The 24,753-nt window shown below is 40.4% G+C and overlaps 1 protein-coding gene across 4 annotated transcripts in view; it reads left to right on the forward strand.

The window, feature by feature from the left end:
- Window positions 1-3,216: 3,216 nt before the first annotated feature.
- UPF2 (UPF2 regulator of nonsense mediated mRNA decay) overlaps window positions 3,217-24,753 on the forward strand; it is a gene marked incomplete at its 3' end in the record, with an annotated part of 62,814 nt that continues 41,277 nt past the window's right edge. Inside the window, exons 1-9 of one of the 4 annotated variants that reach the window (XM_082776497.1) lie at window positions 3,366-3,426; window positions 4,609-4,687; window positions 8,543-8,922; window positions 10,664-11,443; window positions 16,303-16,463; window positions 17,439-17,636; window positions 19,486-19,635; window positions 21,585-21,647; window positions 24,180-24,283. In XM_082776497.1, coding sequence (XP_082632623.1) covers window positions 8,561-8,922; window positions 10,664-11,443; window positions 16,303-16,463; window positions 17,439-17,636; window positions 19,486-19,635; window positions 21,585-21,647; window positions 24,180-24,283 — 1,818 coding nt within the window. In that variant the 5' untranslated portion in view covers window positions 3,366-3,426; window positions 4,609-4,687; window positions 8,543-8,560. Of the gene's footprint in view, window positions 3,427-4,608; window positions 4,688-8,542; window positions 8,923-10,663; window positions 11,444-16,302; window positions 16,464-17,438; window positions 17,637-19,485; window positions 19,636-21,584; window positions 21,648-24,179; window positions 24,284-24,753 lie in introns of all 4 variants that reach the window. The other 3 variants (XM_082776496.1, XM_082776499.1, XM_082776498.1) reach the window with 3 other exon arrangements.

Here is a 24,753-nt window from a genome sequence, read left to right on the forward strand (position 1 = left end):
TGATGAAATACTTTTCCACAGTCCCTAAGCAAATAGCAGGTATCAGCGTGGTTTTGCGTCGAAGCAGATAAAGAGCTAGTTGAGTATTTCTCAATTAACACCGATACACATGGGGCTGAACATTAAAAATCTTCCAGAACTATGAAAGACCAAATTCGGCGGTTCAGCCACACAGTCTGGATCCCAGAGGAGTAATAAAATATTTGCATATATAAGGGTTTACTTACTGCCTTAATCAAGTCTAAGTGTGAGTTTATGGAATATATATCTCATCAAGTCTATCTGTTGAGTTGTGTGTTGGTTTTGTTTATTTGTTTGCAATTAAAAATTAAAATTAAAGATGTAAAGTGCTTTACAGACTTTTGCCAGCATAACCGTCTTGTCTGAGACGTGATTACCTGTGGGAAAAGTCTTGCTGTAACTATATCTAGGGTAATAAAAGAGAGGCTCTGTTGACTTTGGCTCATGTCTTAAGTGTCAGAAGATGGTACCCGTGCCAGCAGAAACACCACTGCTAAGTCCATGTGCTCTGGCTCCTCAACGGGACTGTTCTGGCCTGATTCTGCCAGCAGAGGCAGAGAGGCTGCCTGAGAGAAGGCTCCTGTATGAGGCTGATTCAGTTCTACCTCATGTCTTGGTTAAGAAAATTAGAAATATTTCAAAAGCAATGTGCAAAATAGAGGTGACTACCTAGCAGACTAATCTTGCAACATTTTAAATAGAAAATCATCATCAGATGGGTGCTTTTTAAAGGAATGGCACTTTAGTATTTCTATCAACCCCAAAATTTCCCATAGAGTATACCCTGACAAGGTTTGTCAGCTGGAGTTAAATGGTGAAGAGAGGTTATCTTGGCTCCGAATGCTAAACTGGACTGGATGTAAGCAAATGTGATTTAACAGGATCAGACATATGTTTGTACACCTTGAAAAAGTATGCGTACCAAAATGTAGCTCCTTTCCAGGAAACAGTGACTATAAATATTTGCAAAAAATCACAGGAATAAAACAGATGGATCTGAAAAAGTTATGTGAATATCAGCTCACTTGGCAAAAAAAGATAATTTTCTGTATTTGGCTACAAGGCAAATACTGAACACACCTACAGATTCTACATAAGGCCAGTACTTGGCACGAGTGCAATTACTCTCTGAACGGTGTGCATGTTTGGTGCCAGTAATTGAAGAAACATACTGAAAAAGTCAGGAAGAGCTTCAAGAATTAAAAAACTGAAAGACACACTTTACATCTGAAATTTAGGTAATGAGATCCACATGGATTTATTTTTTATTTTTTTAGGTAAATTAGTAGGAAAACCTGATCAGTATTTAAGCAGCCACAAATGAAACAGATACTTGATAAGAAAAAGCTTTCTGATCTATCAAAGGTAAAACAGTGTTTACGTGCAGTGCCTTTACCAAAGAGAGTTCCAACAAGTTGTAGCTGTGGCTGGTGTGATGTAAATACAGAAGGTACAACTGTTTCAAAATTTTAGTGATCATGCTTTTTATTCATGCTAGAAAAGGTGGCAATACCATTCTTCAAAATAAAAGAAGCCAACATTTCTTGATGTAAGGCCACTGAACCTGCAATTTAGCCCTAATATACTGCTGAGTCTACCTTTTTAAAACCATAACAGAAAAGCTGCATTCAGAGGCATCCACTCACAGGCTATGGTATTGGTGTTGTTCCAAAAACACCAATATGTTTGCAGATGTCCTCCCCTTTTAACCCATCTTTTCACCATTTAGCACATCACATGGATCTTCCCCATTCTAGCAAATCAGTCTAAGCAACCCAGTAACCATCTTGGGAGGCAAATGAAATCTCTGTGCCGCAAAAACACTTGAACGATCAATGTAAATAAGAAGCATGACTTCACCCCTTCAAATATTCATAAACTTTTCCAGATGGAGATTTTCAGATGTGTCTGCAAAATGAGGCATGAACAGCAGGAGGAGAGCTCTTTCCTGGAAAAAAACCTGTCCAGCCCCATACTGGCTGGCAGAGTACACCAAAAACTGAGTCGGTAAGCAGTCTTGTATTTGGGCTGCCTCTTCCCTGTGAATAAAGTGGGTTTAACAGATGAATAATCTCATTTTGGACTGCTTCTTTGCCTCTTCCTTGTGACTGAGAGTGGGTTTAACAATAATCTCATTTTGTCCCTCGAGGCCTGGCTCACATGTTGCGACCAGGTGTTTGCGTGCTCACCCTAAGCCTGGAGGAGCACAAACACCTCACTGCACCTAAGTGATGGCTCACAGGAGCCAGAGTGCTTGGTCCCCTCAGTACCAGAAGGACATCGAGGCCCTGGAAGATGTCAGAAGGGCAATGAAGCTGGTGAAGGGCCTGGAGCACAAGTCCTGTGAGGAGCGGCTGAGGGCACTGGGGGTGTTTGGTGTGGAGCAGAGGAGGCTCAGGGCAGACCTCATTGCTCTCTGCAACTGCCTGAAAGGAAAGGGTGGGGAGCTGGGGGTCAGCCTCTTCTCACAGGTAACCAGTGACAGGACCAGAGGGAATGGCCTCAAGTTGTGCCAGGGGAGGTTCAGGTTGGCAATGAGGAGCCATTTCTGCCCAGAAAGAGCAGTCAGGCACTGGGACGGGTTGCCCAGGGAGGTGGTGGAGTCACCGTCCCTGGGGGTGTTCAAGGAGAGGTTGGACGTGGTGCTTGGGGACATGGTTTGTGGGTGACAGTGGTTGTAGGGGGGTGGTTGGACCAGGTGATCTTTTCCAACATTAATGACTTTGTGATTCTATGAAAATAAACACCTGAGTGCTTAAGCAACTGGATTTTAACCCCAAAATAAACACTTATTGAGGCTGGACCGTGCCAGGGGTTTCAGGCGGGGCTAATTCGGGGCCGCCTCACAGCCAGGGCTGTACGGGACACACGTTGTGAGGGAATTTGGGGTTTTCTTCCCCAAAATTTCCTGTGGCAGAGGGCAGGCGGTCCCATAGCCTCAAGAAACAGCAGAGTTTTCCGTCAGCCCGGGCAGCGTGACGCGATGTGAGGCCGCACGGGCGAAAACCGTCACGGTGGTGACGTCACGCGGCACCACACGACGCCCCCCCCCACCTTTCCCTCAGCCACTTCCGCCTCCGCACCCCGCCGGTAACCCGAGCACGGCCGCCCTCCTTCAGGCCCCCACCTGGGGCTGCCCCGCGCGCTGCCTGTCTCTCTGCCGCCACCAACCTCCCTCCGCCGAGCCTCACGGAGCGGCCAAAAGGGCGAGCGCCGAGTCGCCGCCCTTATCCTTTATTTATCAGCTGGGCGGCGAGAGGAGAGCGGCGGGGCTCGGCCCGGGAAGCTCCGCTTCGGCTCAGGCAGCGCGGAGGGCGGCCGTGGGCACGGAGAGCGGCGTGAGGGGAGAGGGGGCCTCGGGGAGCGGCGGCGGCGGCGGCCGGGCGATGCCTGCACCGGGCCGAGGTGACGGGGGCGGGGGGGACGTGAGGGGAGCTCCGGGGCGGGGAGGGGACGGGGAGGAGAAGGGGAGGAGAAGGGGAAGCCAGGGACAGCGGGAGGGGACCGGGGGTGAGGGGCGGGAACCGGGGGTGGCGGTTGAGGGAGCCTGGGGGCGGCTGAGGGGGGCGGCGGGGCCGTGAGGTGGCACCGGGGGGGGCAGAGGGGAAGGGGGGGGAGGGGGAAGCGAAGGGGTTGGGGACGGCCCGAGGAGGAGGAGGAGGAAGAAGAAGAGGCGGGGGTGTAACGCCACAGCTGTTTTGTTGTCCCACGCGCACCGATTTGTCTTCACCCCCCCTTTTCCCCCTCCTCTTCCCCAAGGGCAGGGCAGCTCCGGCAGCGCAGCGCTGCTGGGGGAGGCGTGGAAGCGAAAGTAAAAGCGGCCCGGCCCCTGGTGGCACCGCAGCGCCTCAAAACTCCCATTTCCCAGCGCTGGGGTTGCTAACGCTGCTCGGCTCCTTCGCTCTCGGGTGCTTTTCGCGATGTTAGAAGTGGGACTTGTTGCCTGCGTTGTGTTCCCCCCCTACCTAACAGCGTACCTAACGGAGGAATGTTTGTGGTCAGTTTAAATCCCGCTAGCAGCATGAAAAGCGTCTGAAAAATCTCGGTGTTCCTACTTAGTTTAGTAAAGTTGTGTCTTCTTCCCCCTATACTTGACTAAGATTTAGGGTTGTGGTGCTGTAGTCTGTGACTACGGGTTTTCACTGACCTGAGGGGATTTAGGGCATCAGGTGAAGGCGTTGGTGTTGATCCTTTTATTCTGAATGGTGGCTGCATTAGTGGTGCTGAGTATCTCTTGTGAATCTTGTGTTTCCTTGAGGATAAGCGATTACATGGGCAATGTTTATGGGAAAGCATAAATGGAAAACTTTTTTTTATTGGTGAACTTTTACTTGTTTAAGTTTCTGAGCCTGGAGTGTTGTGAGCTGCTCCCATCAGTTTCTCAAATACTGAGATTCTTGTGAAAACAGCTAAGTAGAAATTCAGCTACAATAAAAAAAACACAACTCCTAAATAAAATTAAGATTAGAGTGAGTTAATGTAGATCAAATAGTGAAAAAGGAGGCTTAGTATTTTTCTCTGGGAAAATAGCATCTGTAAATGATGGAACCGAGAAGATAATTCCAAAAAATTTAAATGTGATTACAGGAATGCAGTGCTGAAAGCCCAGAAGAGTATGGAGGCCTTGTCTCCTGTCTGTGCTCTCCGTGCTTTCTAATTTTCATCTGTGAGTGCTGGTTCCTCCTATTTATTGGCTTTTGAAGTTTGTGTCGTTATCTTGTCTTTTCAACAGTACGTTCACAGAAGCATTGGGTACTAAACAAAAGTTTTAATCATTAAGTTTCTCTCAGAGTTGTCTTACTATTCCTTTAATCTGGACCAAGCTATGTGCAGCCTGTGGTAATGAGGCCTGGGCGAGCCTGCTGCCTATTTCCATTTCTCTCTGCTCCCCCAAATTTTTGAACCTTTAAACCAGTTTCAGCCAAATTGGGAGCTCTGAAGGTATAACATCACTACAGATCTTGTTAGAGCCAGTGACTGAGAAAAATAATTCAGTCTAAATTAACATTCTTGCTGAGGGAAGGGCTGTAGCATGCGCTCTGTGGACACCTCTGTGCTGTGCGCTGACCAGTGAAGCGGTCTGTGTATAGCTTGGAGGCAGCCGTCGTGCTGCCTGCCTCCTGCAATTAATTATTGGTAGGCTTAAATGAGCTGTCAGTACGACCAGAAGGGTTTGCAAGATAAGGAGCTGTACCTAGCAGGTAGTGAGAAGGATTGCAATGTGTGTACTGTGTGTTAGAGGACAGGATCTATCATAAAACCAACTGTTTTTTTTGTCACTGGTGTTTGCCAGTGGGGTTAAAAGTGCTTCCTATCGCCTACTGAAATCACAGTGCTCCGTCCCTTTTCTTTTCAGCCCAGCTTTTTGTCTTGCTTTTATATAAGCAAATAGGACACATATTTTAAAACAGAATTCTGAGATCCTAAAAGTAATAAGAGGATAAGTTCTGTAACGATTTCAGTGAGTGGATGTGATGTCAAACTTACATGTGTGTCTAGCTGGATACTTGGGATCTCCTCCAAATTTTGATTACCCTACTACCAACAGGTGGGAGACAAAGAGTATTGAAATTATGGTGTGCCTTTCCAATGTTTCTGTAATCAAACAACCCTTTTGCTCTCATTTTAAACTTAGCTCCTAATTCATTATCTTTGTTTAAAAACATATCACTTTAAAAAATGTGCTACTCTCTTTGTGTGTTGTTTTGTAGTCTTCCTGGAGAAAAAGTTGAACACAGTTATTGGAGAGTCTTCATGCAACGTAGTAACAGTTGTAATCTTGCTAATAGTATGTTACAGCAATGTTTAAATGCTGAGAACTTCCCGTTTTTTTGGTAGTGGGAGAGAGACTAGCCGTTTTGAACTGTTGGGAACTTCCAGTGTGGATTCATAGTGAGACAACAGTAATGAACTCTTGCTTAATGTGAGGTGTGTAGAGGATTCTCATCTCCCAGGTCAATCTGTGAAGAACAGCTCCCATTTAACCGGCCTGCAGAGCTGGAAAATTAGTCCCAACCTTTAATATGAAGCCTTTGGTACTGCTTGTGTTTTTTTCTTATTTTTTTTTTGGTGGTGTTTTAAGTATTGATTTCATAACAACACTGTTTTAAGATGATGTCAATCAGTTGGTTTTTTTTTTTTTTGAAATCGGAGTGGTTCAGAGATGCTGAGCTGTGTAACCTCTTAGCTGTAGACAAGCATTTGGGAGCCAAATGAGCTGGTACTTGTGTAAGCTGTGCTGATTTGATCGGCCCTGCTTCCATAAATCAACCTCAGAAACATCTCTCTGCTGCCGCTGCTGTCAATTGCTGTCAAAGCGGCCAAATCCTGAACAGGTTCTCTATTGCTGCGGTGTCGCTGCCCGCGCGTGACTATAATGTGGTTTTGCAACCAGTTTTTTCTTCAGAAAAAACATACAAACATCAGAGAAAATGTAACCCACATTTCCATACGGGATGGTTAGTGTATGAACTTATGCTACTGCTTTGTGTGTATGGGGAGGGAATATGGACTGCTTAGAAAGAGAGACTTCCTTCAGTCTGGTGTCTATTTTATGTTATTTTCAACTCTTTTGGAATATAGTTATTGGAAACACTCTTAGTTGGGTTGAAATGCACGTGTCTCATCCATTTTGTTAAGTAGATATGGGGAATATGGGAATCCACCTCATTTTCTTCTTCCAACCTGACTGAAATATAGCGAAGTCAAAGCAGGGTTGATAACTGGGCATTGTCCCATCACTCCTGTCTGTGTGAGCATTTAACTTCGAGGCATGTGAATATATAAAAATGACGAATACATATTTGCAGAGCTGGGACCCTAGTTCTGCTAATACACAGATACTTTACGGCTGGCCTCCCGGTGTTCCAGGACCCAAAATTATTTGAGGGTTTAGGATTTATCAACAGATTCAAACGAAAGAGCTTGGAGATGAACAAAATAAAGTTGATGATAGATTTCTGTTTGAAGACAGGAATTTAGTGTGAAGTAAATCAGGCTGGGGTGGTTCTGTATTTGGTACTTGGCCTTGGGTTTGGCACTTGCAGGATCGCACGTGGGCACCACGTCCAGCTGCGGGCTCTCTGTGCCACCAAAGGTGTTGACACGCTGCAGCCAGCCCCCAGGATCGGCAGGAGACCAGGGCACGCAGGGAGAGCTGGGTCTGTAAGAAGAGAAGGGGAGCTCTTGTTACTGTCTGCAGCTACCTGGTGGGACAGAATGGAGAAGATGGAGCCAGGTTCTTCTTAAAGCTGTGTGGGAATAGGATGAGAAGAAGGGAACATGAGTTGGGGCATAGGAAATTCAAGGATGATATTAAGAAAAGCTTTTCCAGTGTGGATGTTCGGTACGGAAGCAGGGGCCCGGAGGGGCCGTTGGCATCTCCGTTCTTGGAGCTGCTCCAAACTTAATGAGACACGTCCCTGATCTTGACCCCTTTTGAGCAGGGAGTTGAACTCGGTGACCTCTGGAGTTTCCTTCCAGTCTAAATTATTCTCTGTACTTTCTTCTTCAATGTATGTTGGGTTTTGGATCCTTTGCCAAATGCATCTATGGCTTAAAGTGCAAGAAACCCTAAAGATGATAAAGCTTCTGCAGATCATTTAGGGGAAAAAAGTAACGAGTAGAAACACAAATTAGAGCCTTTGCTAACTCCTGATAACTGTAGCCTTTCCGTTTTCATTTCCGTATGCCCTGGTGGCAGGGAGGCTCAGTCAGCACAGCACTCTCCCAGCTGCTACTTGTGCTGTGCAGAAACTTGCAATGAGTGGGGAAATCTTGGGAGGAGTGAGGAAGGAGGGTAATGCAGTGATGCCCTTTCACCATGAGGACAGCCAAGCACTGGAGCAGGTTGTCCAGCACGGCCTCCTTCCTGTGTGGATTGTAGGGCTGTAGTGGATAGAGCGTAGAGCAGTCTTGTCTGACCTCAGAATTGACCCTGCTTTAAGCAGGATGTTGGACCTCTTCAGGTCTCATCTGACCTGTGCTATCCTGTGATCCTAAATAGAGGTGTGGGAAGAGAGAGTGGTTTTAGATGTGTGGAAATCTCAGTGAGATGCAGCTGCATGCTGATGAATCAAGTACTTTTATTTATGAACTCAGGGTACTTTGCCTTCATTGGTTTTGGATTTTTTTTCAATTTTTTTTTTCTTGTTATATTCCAAGACAATGTGTTTCTCAGGCTGTAGAAACTTCAAATGTTTTTACTTCGCAGTTTGTACTGTGAAGTTGTGTTCAGTACATTCAGATAACGATTGTAATAATTTAGATTTGGAAAGTATTGTTGTGTTTTCCATCTTATCTTGAGCTAAGCTTTATAATTTGGAAGGCTGTAATAAAGTTCTTAGTTCTTACCTTCCATTACATGCATTCCATAGTTCCAGAAAACTTAGTTTAAGTCTGTAATTTATTCTGGTGTATTTTATTCTCACCTTTGTAAGAATTAACAGGCATGGGCAGGTTGTGAAAGTTGCTTTACTTATCAACAGCAAGTTAAAAGTACTTATTTTCTTTGATTCTGCAGGTTTGCCCGGGTAACACAATGCCAGCTGAGCGCAAAAAGTCAGCAAGCATGGATGAAAAAGAATCTTCGTTAAATAATAAAGAAAAAGAATTTGGTGAAAGGCGACCAGTGAGCACCAGGGAGAAGCCAAAAGAAGATGTCAAGGTTGGAGTGAAGAGAGAGACTTTAAAGGTTCCCGAAGATAAAAAGAAAAAACTGGAAGAGGATAAAAGAAAAAAAGAAGACAAGGAGCGGAAGAAGAAAGATGATGATAAAGTGAAGGCAGAAGAAGAGCAAAAGAAGAAAGAAGAGGAGGAAAAAAAGAAACTTGAAGAGGAAGAGAAAAAGAAGCAAGAGGAGGAAGTGAAACGTCAGCAAGAAGAAGCAGCTGCTCAGCTGAAGTAAGTTGTGTTTTAATGGCTTAACTGTGCCAGGTGCTGTAGTCCTGCTATGAGGACTGGGGACAGAACTACAAAAAAATAACTGTTTGAGTTATAGGAAGTTGTGTGTGGTGTTATAAATTGTATGTGCCTGGGTGAGCATGCTTTGATTTTTACGAACTTCTGAGTTTTCACCTTCTAACTTTTGTTACTTTGGTCTTTCGTATTGGTTTTTGATGGTGATCTCCATGCAATGATTGTTTGAAAGCACCTGTGTGATATAATAAGAGATGGAGAGGTGTTACTGTCTAAAATTGGGAATACAGGTTTTAAGAGTCCAAAACTGTGAGGAGAGCAAATGTGCTGTGAGTGGTGGCTGCAGTTTTTTTTTTTTACTTTGTCATAGTTGATTGATATCTGGATGGCAAACACGGAATGTAACCTAGCACTTCAGCACATGATCTTACCAAGATAATGTTTCTCAGGGTGATACCAAAAGGTATTAGAGTGTTGCAGATAGCATCTTTAGAACAAAAAAGCCAGGTTTCTGGACATTCTTGTGTGTAAAGTATGTCACTTTCAATGATGGAGGACAGTGTCATAGCCAAACTCTAGTTGGGGCAGATGTATTTCACGTCCTTAAAATTCTCTGTGTAATTCCAATAGTCTAGGAAGAAAGAGCTACAGGCTGGGAGAGGAATGGTTGGAGAGCTGCCAGGCAGAGAAGGACCTGGGAGTGATGGTGGATAGTCGGCTGAATATGAGCCAGCAGTGTGCTCAGGTGGCCAAGAAGGCCAACGGCATCCTGGCTTGTATCAGAAACGGTGTGACCAGCAGGGCTAGGGAGGTGATTGTCCCCCTGTACTCAGCTCTGGTGAGGCCGCACCTCGAGTACTGTGTTCAGTTTTGGGCCCCTCGCTACAAGAAGGACATGGAGGTGCTTGAGCGGGTGCAGAGAAGGGCAACGAAGCTGGTGAGGGGCCTGGAGAACAAGTCCTACGAGGAGTGGCTGAGGGAGCTGGGCTTGTTCAGCCTGGAGAAGAGGAGGCTCAGGGGCGATCTTATCGCTCTCTATGGGTACCTCAAGGGAGGCTGTAGCGAGGTGGGGGTTGGTCTGTTCTCCCACGTGCCTGGTGACAGGACGAGGGGGAATGGGCTTAAGTTGAGCCAGGGGAGTTTTAGGTTAGATGTTAGGGAGAACTTCTTCACTGAAAGGGTTGTGAGGCACTGGAACAGGCTGCCCAGGGAAGTGGTGGAGTCACCATCCCTGGAGGTCTTTAAAAGACGTTTAGATGTAGAGCTTAGGGATATGGTTTAGTGGAGGGCTGTTAGCGTTAGGTCAGAGGTTGGACTCGATGACCTTGAGGTCTCTTCCAACCTAGAAAAATTCTGTGATTCTGTAAAAGATTCCCCTTTAACAATAACCTGTTAATAGTTTTCTGTCCTCCCCTGTAATAGCTTTACCTCGGTCTGGAGTAAACAGAGTTTTATGTTTGTATTTTGCAAGTCTGGTGGGATTAATGTGTTCTGCGTAGAGCTATTTCGTTTTGTAACACGTGGGACTTGTTTCTCGGAGCAGTAAACTTAAGCAGTGGTTCATGAAGCAGATGCTTTAGCTTTATAGGATTAACTTGTTAAATACCAAAAGGTAGTCTTAAAAGAAACTGAGTTGAGCATTACTGAAAGATTTTGAACTGGATAACCTGAAAGAAAGGCTCTGTAACAAAAGTTACTCTTTTTTTTTTTTTTTTTTTCCTCGTAGAGAAAAAGAGGAAGCACATCAGCTCCATCAGGAGGCTTGGGAGCGCCATCAGGCAAGAAAAGAGCTTCGCAGCAAAAACCAGAATGCACCAGACAATCGCCCCGAGGAAAACTTCTTCAGCAGACTAGACTCCAGTCTGAAGAAGAACACAGCTTTTGTTAAGAAGCTAAAAACCATTACAGAGCAACAAAGGGACTCCTTGTCCCATGATTTTAATAGCCTGAATTTAAGCAAATACATTGCAGAAGCAGTAGCTTCTATTGTGGAAGCCAAACTGAAAATCTCGGATGTGAACTGCGCTGTGCACTTGTGTTCCCTCTTCCACCAGCGCTATGCTGATTTTGCTCCCTCATTACTTCAGGCTTGGAAAAAACATTTTGAAGCAAGGAAAGAAGAGAAGACTCCCAACATTACTAAGTTGAGAACTGATTTGCGTTTCATTGCAGAGTTGACAATAGTTGGGATTTTCACTGACAAGGAAGGTTTGTCTTTAATCTATGAGCAGCTTAAAAATATTATTAACGCTGACCGAGAGTCCCACACTCATGTTTCTGTGGTTATCAGCTTTTGTCGGCACTGTGGAGATGACATTGCTGGTTTGGTACCAAGGAAAGTAAAAACTGTTGCAGAGAAGTTTAACTTGAGCTTTCCTCCTAGTGAGATAATTAGCCCAGAGAAACAACAGCCCTTCCAGAATTTGTTGAAGGAATACTTTACGTCTTTGACCAAACACCTGAAAAGGGACCACAGGGAGCTACAAAATATTGAAAGACAAAACAGGTGACATTTACATGTTGCTTTTCATTTATGGAGGAAAATATATTTCATTTATGAAATGCCTAGGCTTGTTGCAGTATCTGTCACCAAACAAAAGGCTGTTAGTGGTGTGTGCAAGATAATGATGTATAAATTGTTAATTTATGAATTGAATATAAATTATTATGCTGTATACCCTAAAGTCTGAATTTCCTCTGAACACTTAAATGATCAAGCAAAAAAAAAAAAACAGACTATAAATATATTTAAAGATCATTGATGTTGACCTTGAGCTTTAATTCTCTTAACTCTATCTTTTTGGTGATGCTTCCATAGCGGCTTGAGAGTAATGCTTATTTACCAGCTGGTACAGTCTTTTCCAGTTGGCACAATCTGATTCCTCCCTTTCCACCCACATGTGTTTAACAGAGCATATGCCACAAAGTCTTTGGCTTGTTTACTCTTTTTTTAGCGTACCAGTCTCATCAATGGTAATGAGTATGGAGGAAGGATGAGGTTGGATTGACAAGGTGTCCCTTACGCTCCGTGTGCAAATATTCTATATTAAGATGTTGAGGGCATAGTCAATTTGATTCAAATCCTCCAAAATGTGCATATGAAATAAATATTAAATTATTTAAATATTTAAATATTATTACATTAAACTAGTAAACATCATTACAGTTTAATATTTATATATATTATTTAAATATTAAATATTGAATGGTGTGAGTATACATACCTTTAAGATCTGAATAATTTCTATTACAAGCATATATGTTTTTTAAGATAATTACCTGCTTTATTTTTTTAAAAGCATCATGAAATGTCATTATTGGAGCCAGCCTAAAGCCAATTGCTGGTCTTTGAACCTGGTAGTAGCTACATCCTTCTGGGAGCATTCCAGGTAGAAAGAAATGAAACCTGTGCAGACACAAGTTTCAGTTAAAATGCTGATCATCAGCACAGAGCCAAACGTACATTTAGAATATGCTCAAACATTCCCAAATCAGAGCATTGAACTTCTTCCCGCTGTGCTGATAGGTGTTGTGCTGCAGTCCTGTCCGGTAACAGCTCAGTGTTGTATTTCATGGGAGCATAAACTGACTTTTGAGCTAGCATTATTTCTCCAAGTTCCTTGTTATAAAGATATTATTGACTCAGCCGTTGTTATTTTTAATATAATCAGTATAAACTTTTGTACTTTCACAGCTATAATTGGTTCAGGTCACGTTGGTTCTGGTTAGGGTGAATGAATGAGCATTGCAGAGGCTTTATGAAAGGAATTTAAGTAGGGGAAAAAATGTTGAAAGATGTTAAGAAATAAGAGAGGAGCCCTGAGCAGGCTGGTGTGATCTCCTCATTGATCCTGCCTTGAACAGGAGATTCAGCTGGTGGCTTCTTCGTGTGCCTTCCACTTTGAATTACCCTACAAACTTAGGTGCAAAACTTTGCTTTGGTGAAAGAATGCGAAGAAGTATCATTTAACACTGGGTGAAAATTATTTCTTTCTCCCTGAAGTTTTAAACGTTTATTTTAGCTGCTTGAAAAAAAAGTTGGGGAATAAGTTTTAAGAAATGAGACATGGAAAAAAGCTTTCCTGCTGAATTTTATTCCCTTATGTTGTGTATAACATGCACTTGGCAGTTGTGTGCTATGGATTTGTAAGGCTTGAGGTCAAAGACAGAAATTTGGCTGGTAAGAAGCCTGGAAATGCTATAGAGATCTTCATAAATTGGATTTTTGAAAAATGATTGTGTTTTTTAAAGAGGCAATAATCCTATTGGAAAAAACAGCCCTCTGTGTATTGGAAACCTGATCCACTTTGCTGCCAACAACAGCTTTTAGCAACTGTTAACCCAGAGCTGGTGAAGTGAAACGGGAGCGAGCTGTTCCCTCTTGTGCCCAGCAGCCAGTTGTAGGTTTAGGTTATGCTGTGTTGTCAGGTAAGCATCTCCTGAATCCACCTATCAGGAGGGGAACTGCCACTGTGAAATAATTCAAGCTGTGCAACCTCGTTGAGTTAATTGGGAATTAATATTCTACCCTGTGTCTGATGCATCACTTAGTTAAAATTAATATTATATATTAATATATTAAAGCAATAATGCTTTAATATATAACCATAAAGGTTTCTTTGAATGGGTAGTTAGGAAAACTGCTTTGAAGTGTGCTTTGGTAGAGCCTGACAGTTGTCTGGTTTCAGAGCTAAGAGCACGGCAAAGTCCGTGCAGGCTGTATCTGTGAAGGAAGGAGCCGGCTTGATTTGCCCAGTTCTAGTGGGAGTTCTCACAAGTGGTTGTTAGGCATGGAAGAAACTTCTTAAAACATGCTTAACCTAGACAGAAGACTGATGAACGATCCTCATGGTACTTTGCAAAATTCTAAGGAGACATAGATAAAGTACCTTCTGCTGTAATACTGATTGGATGCAAAAATGAATTGTGCTTTTTAAAGATCAATTGATAGGCTTTAGCTTGAATTTGTTAACGTTTGAGTGGGAAACCAGACTGCAGTTTTACTGTTGTTACAGTGCTATGCTGTTTTTATAATAGCACAGGGTTTCAGTGTTCATGTTTAGGAGGCTATTGTTTTTATATATATATAAATATTTAATATATAATATATATATTATATATAATGATATTTTTATATAAAAATACTTAAATTTAAAATATACCTAATAGATAGCCATCTCCATGGAAAGGTTACATATTGGCACTTAACACACTTTCTTAATCCAAACTGAACTGCTGCGCTTCAGAAATTGTCCATGTTAATTTTAACTTGATATTTTTTTTTCCTGTTCTCCTTTACAGAAGCAGGTAATCTACATTATAGAGGTGTGCCTTTGTAGGAGGGACAAGAGATAGAACTACTTCTGCTGTTACTGCTTCTCGTTTTTTAGCAAGACATCTGTGTTAGGTTACAGTTCCAAGGGGCACAAGGGATTTTCTTGCTCACACTATGAATGTGCTGTTAACTAAGATGACTTTTGTTTACTCTTAACCTGCTACTAAAAACCCCAGGATGGATATCCCTGAATTTGCATTGCTTAGACTGTTAGACAATTTTTATGGTATAAAATGTTTGGGTCTGTTGGTAAGAATGCTTAGGGATATGGTTTGGAGCTTAGGGATATGGTTTAGTGGAGGGCTGTTAGAGTTAGGTTGGAGGTTGGACTCGATGACCTTGAGGTCTCTTCCAACCTAGAAAATTCTGTGATTCTGTGAAAATTCTGTAATGTTATTTATTGCTTAATAAAAGGCTGATGCTAATGTAGTCATCGGCCTTCTGGGGCAAGCTTTGTGCTAGCAGAGATTGCCTTGTTCTGTATTTTTGGTTCAAACTCTTGAAAGTTCTTAAGATTTCTTGCTTAAAATCTATGGTATTTGGAATTCCTAGCTTCTCTAGGGATGCTACTGTGTAAGAGGCTTGTTATTTGTATTTCTTCTTGAAATTGACTTTAGAAATTTGTAACTCCAGTAGCCTGTTACTCAGTGTGCTTTTTGGCTGTTTTTAATAAGTTACATAAAATGAACAGTAACTTACTGATGCTTATCAAAGTTGCTTTATAGTCCCTGAGTTTCCAAGGAACTTGAAGGAAAAATGTTCTAAGGACTTTTGTGTTAGAAATTAAATGAGAAAATACAAGAACTTACATGTGGAGAAAAGCTGTGCTACTCCATAAAAGTTGGTTAAATTGAATTCAGATTTTGGTGTTTTCCAACATAATAGATAAACTTAGGTTACTTCCATGTCCTCAGTTCAGCAGTTGAAGTGAAGCAGAGCAACCGAATGCAACAGGGAATAAAAAGGAATCCTTTTAAGTTGAGGCAAAGACTTGCCTTTTGTCAGGTGGATTTGGTGAATTTTGTAAGATGTTAAGATTGGCAAATGCCTTTTGGGTGGTGTTTGTAAGTCAAGTATTAAGGAATGTTTAATAATTGCGGTTTCCTTAATTGAAAACAAACAATTGTTAGTTTCAGAAAGCTGCAGATGACCTTTGAGACTGTCTTAAAGTATGGTTGCTGCACACTATTTGGAATTTTAGGAGAACTTGTTTTATTTTATGCGCTACCCACCTGCTGTAGAAAGAGGCAGACAAAAGAAAATGCTTGCACATAATGCTCTTTTATTAAAAAAAAAAATAAAAATAGTTTTGAACCATACTCTCTACTCTTTAAAAACAAATGAGACCATTTTTAAAGCAGGCATAAAGTGTTGAGTAATAGTGCTTATGCTCTTTCTAACAGAAGTTGCTTTTGAAAACAGATTTCAATTTGAAATTTGAGAGTTTGAGATTAGTATGGGCACTTCTTAGGAAAGAAATCAAAGAAAAGTGATAAAGCAGATCTTAATTTGGACTGATAGCTTTGAAATAACTTGGCTTGTTGGAGAAACTTATGGGCTTGCTTTCATGTACAACTGTTTTGAGCCTCTTCCTGATGATCCCCCACTTCCTTATTTGAACAGAAAGGAATCGTATTGTTACAGATGTAAAGCAACATTTATCCAGCTTTTTTGTTAGTCAAATGCTTTACTTTCCAGCACTATGCGCTCGTGTAGTACTCTTACAGCACAATCATATTTAAAAAAAAAAAAAAAAAAATTTTCATCAGTATCCAAAGAAAAGGCTACCTGAAGGCAGAACTTCTGTGACTGTGCTATGCTCAATTATATTGAACTCAATAATTCAGTATAGTTTGGGGGGAAAAAACAGCGTTGACCAAATTTTTGCTACGGCAGTCAAATCTGGGCTATGCACAGTTCTCGCAGAAGGAAGGTTAGCTTTGTGTAGTAGAGAAATTGGTAGAGGTTCAGCATAGCTTGAGTAGATTTTAAGAAAAAAGGTTGTCTTACTGTAAGTTTGGTCTTTGTAGGCGCATCCTGCACTCCAAAGGAGAACTGAGTGAAGATCGGCACAAGCAGTATGAGGAGTTTGCAATGTCATATCAGAAGCTGTTGGCCAATTCTCAGTCTCTAGCTGATATTCTGGATGAGAATATGCCTGACCTTCCTCAAGATAAACCAACTCCTGAGGGTAGGCCATCTTTTACAGCAAGTAAACAAAATGCTGGACCTGGCTTGGATGTGGTGGGAAAGCTAACAAAATCCTTTTACTGATGTGTTCTTCCCCTTCATTTATTTTAATTTAGGTTTTCCCCCTTATGGATAGAAAGAAAGAAAGACTGTTTTTTTATTAAAGTAACATGCAACTGTGACGACTATATATGCTGTATAGTCACAGTAACTTCTCTAGATTGTTTCAGGTAATACAGGAATAAATGGAAAATCAAAATTGTTCCACTTAATATACTTTTTAAAATATTTAAATTATGGTATATTAGTTTTATAATCCAATATTTTTCTAAAATGAATTTGGAGTATATTTTGTGCAATGATGTTATGAGCAGGAACATAGTGTTATGCCAGGTAAGTCACTAGGTGGCTCTGACCTCCTGAAAACAGTGTTTAATTTACAAAGTTATTCAACACCTTAATGAATTTCAAGTTTTAGATTAAGAGATGATGTTGATATCATAAGTGTAACGTTTGTTTGAGATCACTCAAAGTGATCTTGAGCTTTAAAAAGCTGTATTTCTTGAACGCCTTTAACTTTAAAAGCAAGCTTTTTAAACTTTGTTCTTTGAATACAGTTGGGTACAGTTCATCATGCTCAGAGCAATTATCTTCTTAATTTGCTTGAAGTCTATTAACTGTCCTTTCTGATACCACTTAATGTGTCTATTGTCTGTACTTCATTTAGCTTTTACTCAGGTATTGCCTTTTGTTTTTTTCTGTCAATACCCAATTTAAGAATTGAAGATAGCTTATTGATATATTCAAATTGGGTTATTAAAAGCACCTTAAAGTACACATTGCTGTATTAAAGAGAAAATAATGGCAGTAACAGGTTCTCATGTTTCTAAAAGTATTTTTAATCTTTAAAGGTGTCTCCTGTGCTAAGGTGAGAAGATTGCATAAATAACATTATTATGGTTTCACGTTTCTGCAGAACATGGACCTGGTATTGACATTTTCACACCAGGAAAGCCTGGAGAATATGACCTGGAAGGGGGTATTTGGGAAGATGAAGATGCTAGAAACTTCTATGAGAACCTCATCGACTTGAAGGCTTTTGTGCCTGCAATCTTGTTTAAAGATAATGAAAAATGTTCCCAGAGCAAGGATTCCAGCAAGGACGAATCAAGAGGTAGAATACTTTACTACAGAATATGTTTTATCACATCTAACAGAGGAGCCAAATAGATGCAAGTAATTAGTCTGTAATGAAATTTGTGGTCACTGGGACATTCCACCAGTTTGGATGAATTTTTAGGGAAGTGGCTATGTGGGATAGGTATTATCCAAGTTGAATGTAAGGACAAAAAAGTAAATATAATTTAAAATTAATGGAATTATAGGTTTTAAAGAATTGGTGATTAACCAACGTGAGTAAATATTAACTCTGTGTGAAATCTGAACGTTTACCACCTTTGAAAAATGTTAGTGAAAGAACAAAGTGAACACTAAATTGTTAATGATGGCAGTCACATTATTAAGTTGTATTAAAAGGACTGGATGATTCTTCACTTCTGATGAGACCCTAGGGTCTCAGCCAGGCATTGATGAATTTCATTTATAATGGGATAAAAGCGATATTTGTGATCACTGGCTCAAAGCATAATAGAAGATGCACGTTTAGATAAGAGCACTGCTTTGGCATTGAGGAAGTAAACAAAGACACAGGCTATGTAGTTTTCTGATACATGTATGGTAGGTCCGTGAGTAGGGGTGGAATTTCAGCTTTCCAGCTCACAAGTGTCTTTGGAATTTCTGCTTTCTAAAAGTTCCATGTGAGGGTAAAGAGTTGGAGTGGGTTGCCCAGGAAGACAGGAATCTGTTTCAAGAGATTTTCAAAACACCTAGAAAAAAAATCCCTGAGCAATTGGTTGAACACAGTATTCAAACCAACTGTGAGTAGAGGATTGAACTAGAGACCTCCTGAGGCCTATTCAAAAGTGAATTAAGTCTGTGACTTGAAATAGGTTGCCTGCTTTGAGTCTGCTATTTTTGTATCACCTTTGTTATTTCACATCTGTCATGGTTTTGTTTGAAAAGATTTTCAAGGTAAATAACATTAAAAAAAATACTTCTTATGAAGCATGATCTGCAAGTGATGCCTGAAGGAGGCCTGAAAGGATTGCAAAATGTTGGAGACAGTCTTTTGGAAAAAGATTGGACTAGTTTATTGTCCAAGAAAAATAATAGCTATTCCTTCCTGAATCTTCTAGAGATTCACAGATTTCCCTCACCTTCCCCACTCTCCCCTGCAGGAATAATGATTGTAAGATTAGTTGATCTACATCCACTTTTCAGTTGATCTACATCCACTTTTCAGTATTTTCTTGCGGTTCTGATTTTTGTGTTCATTTTTAGGTTACTTTTTGTTGAAAAGCATAAGGAGAGAAGCACTTTCTCTCTTACCTTACTTTGTCAATTTTGTTATCAGGTGTGGTATGAGGAATATGCAGTGCAAACTCTAAGTTAGTCTGTACCTGTCTCTTTTTGAATAATGTTTGCACTGTATCCTCTGAAAACCCAGTGAATGAATACCGTCTTTCTATCTGACCTTGCCAGCATGCAAGATTGTTTTGCTTGTATTTTCCATGTGATGGTTTCACCTTTTTCAAAAATTTTTTTATTTAGATGGCTACGTTTCTAAGTATCTTGCTGTGTTTGAATGCATGTGTCGTCCACATGCATTCAGGTATAGTTCAGAACATATAAAAGCAGTAAAACTGCTGGCAGTTTTTATTAGACCCCACTCTGGATAAATAATTGCAGTTTTCAAGCATGCAGGTAAAGCCAGATGAAGGATGCCAAAGCACTGAGACCTAGCAGATGAGATGTCATAGGCTCAAGAATTTTGTAGTCTTTTTAAAAGGAAATGGGGTAAGGAAGGCAGCACTAAAGAAACGTAGATTTACCAACATGAGGCTAACTGTATTCTAACCATGTCTGCGTGTATCTAAACATTTATTATTTCTACTTCTAAACAGATTCCAAAGATGCCAAAGATAATAAGGATGCACCTGGGAGTGAGGATTTGGAATTGGAGCTGGAGAATTTGGATATTAACGATGATCCCCTGGAATTAGACTGTGGCGATGAGGCGGAAGATCTTACAAAAAAGCTTCTTGATGAACAAGGTAAAAAGAATTGGTTTAGGTATTTTGTTGTTTCCTGACTCGTCTATAAAGCCTCACAAGCTCAAAGAAATGAGATAAAGCAGCTCTAGAGCTGGACTGTTTCAAACTCCTTCTGAGAGAAGAATGGTCAGCGTAATTCTGTATAATACTTTCTTAGTGTTTTCCTAAGCCATATCCTCTTCTTTGGAATCAATTTCTCTTCTGTTCTGCTCCTCTGAGTAGTCACACGATCAGCTTATTAAACTGGTTAAGATACTAAGTTTGTAATAAGCTGCAGGACTTTCACCTTTAGTGAGTTATGATCTGGTCAAGGATCTCAAAACAGTGAGGAGCCTTGGTTCCAGCTTTCTAACAGGAAATACACAGATGGGTCTCTTGGAATCAGTTCAGTGTTCCTGGAAGCAGTTCGTTCAGGATTGGTTGTAGCCTGCTAGGTAGCTCAAAAATACTGAGTCAGTGGAGATACAAAGGAATGTGGATGTTTCCATCTTGTCATTTTTGAAGGAAGTCTTGACAGGAGGATAAAGACTACCTCAAATGTAAAGACAAAGCCAAGTATGCGAGAGCGAGATGCTAGAAGTGTGGGAGGGAAAAGCAGGAAGTGGGGGCAGAAATAGAAGATGCAGTCTTTGAATAGTTCCCAGAGGGTGCGGTGCTGGTTTGGGTATGTACAGTGTCACTGAAGGGACTGATGATGCTGTTGATTGTAACAAGAAAGCTGACACGTTTTGTCACATTAGAAGTATTAACCGTCAGTACTAGTTCCTGTTTTTAAAGAAGCAGTTGATTGAGCATTAAGCATACTCTCATCTGAAAGGTTAATCTAAAATGTCTTAGAACGAAAGTTATTTTTATCATTAAACAGAAAGAAAGTCTTTTACTTTCTTCCATGTGAAAGTAAGGTCATTTGGCTCACAATGTAGGCTCTTTCTTAGTGGAGAACTGCTGCTTTGTGATTGTCTTTGCTCATTAGTTTTCTTTCATGAAACATGGAAAATAAGCTTCCTTGCAAATCCTGTACCTTTGTCAAATTTCAGTTACTGACAAGTGGCTTCAGAGGTTTATGATGGAAAGGAAAATGTGACCACTGAATCCTTTTTCTGCTAGAAAACTGGGCTGAAAAGTTAGCAGCATATATTGTTACTCAAAACATGTAAAGAAGCAGTGATTTTTTTTTTTTTTTGTGGCATTCTGATGCTCTTAGTAGGTAGCACCAGATATACAGAATTGAGAGAAATCTGAACTTAGATGTTTCAAGCTCTGATGTTTCTATTTAGTGAGTAAGTAGATTTTTTTTCCATCTCTCCTGAGTAACATTTACTGAAGTTTGACATTAAGGAAAACCAGGTGTCCTTCAGCTACAAAATATAGCTCTACATTTTCATATTTTGTGCATCTGTGTTTGAGTAAGTTAGTAATATTTTGTGGAAAGCCAGCAAAGAATGAAACCATTCTATTATGACACTATTAAAAATAAGTGTTCTTGGCTGAAGTGATAATCTTTGAGTGTGGGTTTCATTGCTAGAGGCAATAAGCTAAATTAGAGGGGAAAAAATGAAGGAAAATAGGTTAAATAAGGTAGACAGTCCAGTCAGTTGATACTGTGTGTCTTTTGTTACTTCTGCATTTCCTTCTGGTGGCTAGCTTCTCTTCAGTCTTTTCTTCCATGCCCAAATACGAGGGAGATGAGGTGTTTTTCCAAAGCGTGCATTTTCTAAGCAAATTTGTCCTGGTCTAGCATCCTTCACAGCATTTCTATGCTTATTTCTGCACTTCTTTCCTGAAGTTGGGGTCTATTGTCAGCTAAATTTAAGATAATGACATGTAAGAGGGAAGTTGATGTTGCTAGTTGAAGAGGATTGTTTACCAGGAATTCAGGTAATGAATTTTGTTTCTCTATTGTGTTAACTTTGAGTGAATCTTAATTTTCTTATTTTCAATATGCTCAGGCAAGAGAGAGGGAGCAGATAGCACCGGAGCTGACAGTAGTGACGGAAAACAAGCTGAAAGAAGTGAGTTTTGAGGTTGTTCTTAAAAGAGAAGAGAAAATGGGGAAAAAATGAAGATGTGTGAATGGAGACAAAGATGTTAAGTGAGGAATGGCCTGGGTGGAAACCATCAAGTGTATTGGGAGCAGGGGCACTCTGGTGTTAATACATACAATCTAGCCTCAGTTTTTGTAAGGTTAGTCAGCAACAGAGAGAACATGTAGAAAGGTGAGTGCTAATTCTCAACCCTGTTACTTGCTACACTGTTAAGAGAGCTGGGAAAACTCCTATTGGAAGAGCAGGAATTAAAGCAATGTATATACACACACTCATTAAAACACCTTGTGGAACTGGATGACTTGTGAGACTACATTCTATGCACAATCTTAAAATGTGGTAATGAGAGACCGGAACTCATAGGATCAAAGTGAGAAACGAGCAGAACTCATTTTTTCATTAATTGCATACTTAGAATAGTTGTTTGCCCTAAAGAAGGAAGCCCTGACCTTTTCCTATCGCTGTCAAATTCTTGATTAATATTATTTCAGTCTTAAGTCATACTTAAGGTACTACAAAAAATCCTTTCCACTTAGAACGTAAGCAGGTACTGCAATGAGAAAGAAATGCAGAAATATGATGGGAGAACATCTGTAGATTCTACAGTTGGGGGGGAAGCTAGTGAAGGAATAGATATTTGAGAAATGTTGAAATTGAATGTGGTATTAGGGCCTTCTGAAATATTATCTTAAAATAAAATAGAAGTCCTCACCTATCCAAGTCACTTTTCAAGAGCACAGAGTCAGTTTGAACAGAAAAGTGAAACGAGGCAACAAACAGCAGTAGTGGGAGAAGGGTAAGATAGGACCATTCAAAGGAGACAGGAAGGTATAGCTGTAAATATCTAGAAGGAAAAACATCTATCTTCAAAAAAAAAAAAAAAATTGCTAGTAAAATCTGTCTGGATCAAGAGCTCTCCTGCATTCATCTTAGTGAACTCTGTCATGAGAGTCAGAGTTCCATTAAATACTGAAACTTCAGAGACCTCTTTTGTCTGAGCATCTGGAAAATCTTCATTTTTTTCTTTTTTTTCCCCTCCTTTCTTAATGAGCCCTTCTCTTGTTCTTGCAACTTCTGATTGTCCATGGAAGAGAAGAGACAATGGCAGCTGCTTTGATCTGTAGCATGTTTAAGACAGGGTAGCTGAAAATGTTCCTTGGAACAATTCTCATTTTTTTTTGTCTACCTAAGCTCAATTCCTATCCATTTCCAAAACCGAGAAAAACCATCTCACAGTGCAGCATCTTAGTTTTCTCTTTGCCTTTCAGTACCTTGAAAAAGGAGCTTCAGTCTTTGCTAGTTTGTCTTTACAGACTACACAGTAAGATAAAGAACTTTTTATTGGGTATTTTGTAGGGTGTTTTTTGGATGCAATTTCTCCCCCCCACCCATACCCTGCTTTTTGAAGTTTGTCTGTGTTTTCCTTTCAAGTATCTCCTGGGCACTCCTGTTTGTTGCTGCAAGTCCTTGAACTGAAAGGAAACAAATTGGCCTGTTCCCTTTCTCAGAAAGCGGTGTTCTTTTGCCCAAGGAAGGGTCCTTTCAAGGGTTTGTTCCAGCTTTGTTCTGGCTCATGTTGTGCTAAAGAGCAAACTAGACTCTTCTTTAGGACTTCAGTAAAAAAAAAAAAAAAAAAAAAAAAAAAATCAGGATTTTTTTTTTTGAAGCATACCACTTTTCTGCAATTAGGGGGTGTCTCTAGGGGATTCATCTGTTGAGATCTTTATAGTTGGTGTCACAAAACCTGAATTTCAGTGGTAGAGTTGTCCTGTGTTCTTCTACTTGACTTAGTTAGTAGATACAGATCACTGTCACTGCTTCCTGTTGCAAAACACACTGAGCCATTTGCTTGAAAAACAAGTTGTCGCTTGCCTTGCAACTGCTACAAGATCAAACCTCTATCTTTGTCACTTTGTGGTTCTGTACTCTCGTTTCTGTACAGGTGAAGGAATAAAGTTGGCCTGCTCTAGCTTTTGCAGCCTCAAATGGCCTTAATGTTTGTTCCTTGCTCAACGACAACAAAAAAAATAAATCAGTTTCTCATTCAGGGAAACACGCATAAAAAGTAGAATCCATGATTGCACTAAGGTTTTGCTGTGCTGTTTTGCCCCACATCCAGGCCTTCTTATGGTCTTCATTTTATTGCCCAAGAAAATTACCTAGTTTTCTAGGAATATGTACTTGTTGTTGTTCCCAGCAGTATAAATTAGGAGGTAGGGAACTCTTGATTTATTATGAATTCATCAATAGGAAGATAAGTTTTAAAGGTGATCTTTTGGACAGTTGTTGGCATAAACAATCAGTGTATCAGTCAATGGATTTATATTTTGGTCATTAAAAATTAATTTTTGTGTTCATCTTTATCTAATTTTTTGGAATCGGTAGTTAAATATTTAACAATTGACCATTACAAATGTAGTGTGCTTGGAGAATGTGATAGTAAATCGCTGTATTTTGTAGCTTAAAAATATGTCCTGCTTGTTTATTTCACTCTGTTAGAACAAGAAGATGAAGAAGCCAGCACTGGATCTCACTTAAAACTTATAGTAGATGCTTTTCTTCAGCAGCTTCCGAACTGTGTCAACAGAGACCTCATAGACAAGGTATAGTCATAGTTTTCATTTTTTTCTTCTCTTAAAATCATATATTGATACATCAGATTGATCGGTAATAAAAACTGAAGCCTTGGAATTTATCAGTAGTTGAATTCACTTTTAACCTGGTGGAAATATTTTTCTCCCATTTAGTAAACTGTTGCCTAAATATAAATTATAAATATAAATATAAAAATGGAGGTTTCATCTGCCCATTCTCTTATATTTGCTCCAAAAGAAGTAGACCTGTCTTGTTTTTTTCCTTCCTTTTACTCCCTGACAAATTATTCCTCTTCTGTCTAAAGCTCTTTCTTCTTTGTGTTGATCTGAAGAATTGGTCTGTATTCTTGTAAATATACGTGTTTTCCAACTGTCTGTTCAAGACAAAAATGGAGATTTTTTGTTTATCTTTGTTTTTAAAACAGTTGCAAGTAACAAGCATGGTTCTGTAAACAAAAAAGCATGTTATGTTGTGTGAT

The sequence above is a fragment of the Aythya marila genome (assembly GCF_965140915.1).
Source record: "Aythya marila genome assembly, chromosome: 1".
Taxonomy (NCBI): domain Eukaryota; kingdom Metazoa; phylum Chordata; class Aves; order Anseriformes; family Anatidae; genus Aythya; species Aythya marila.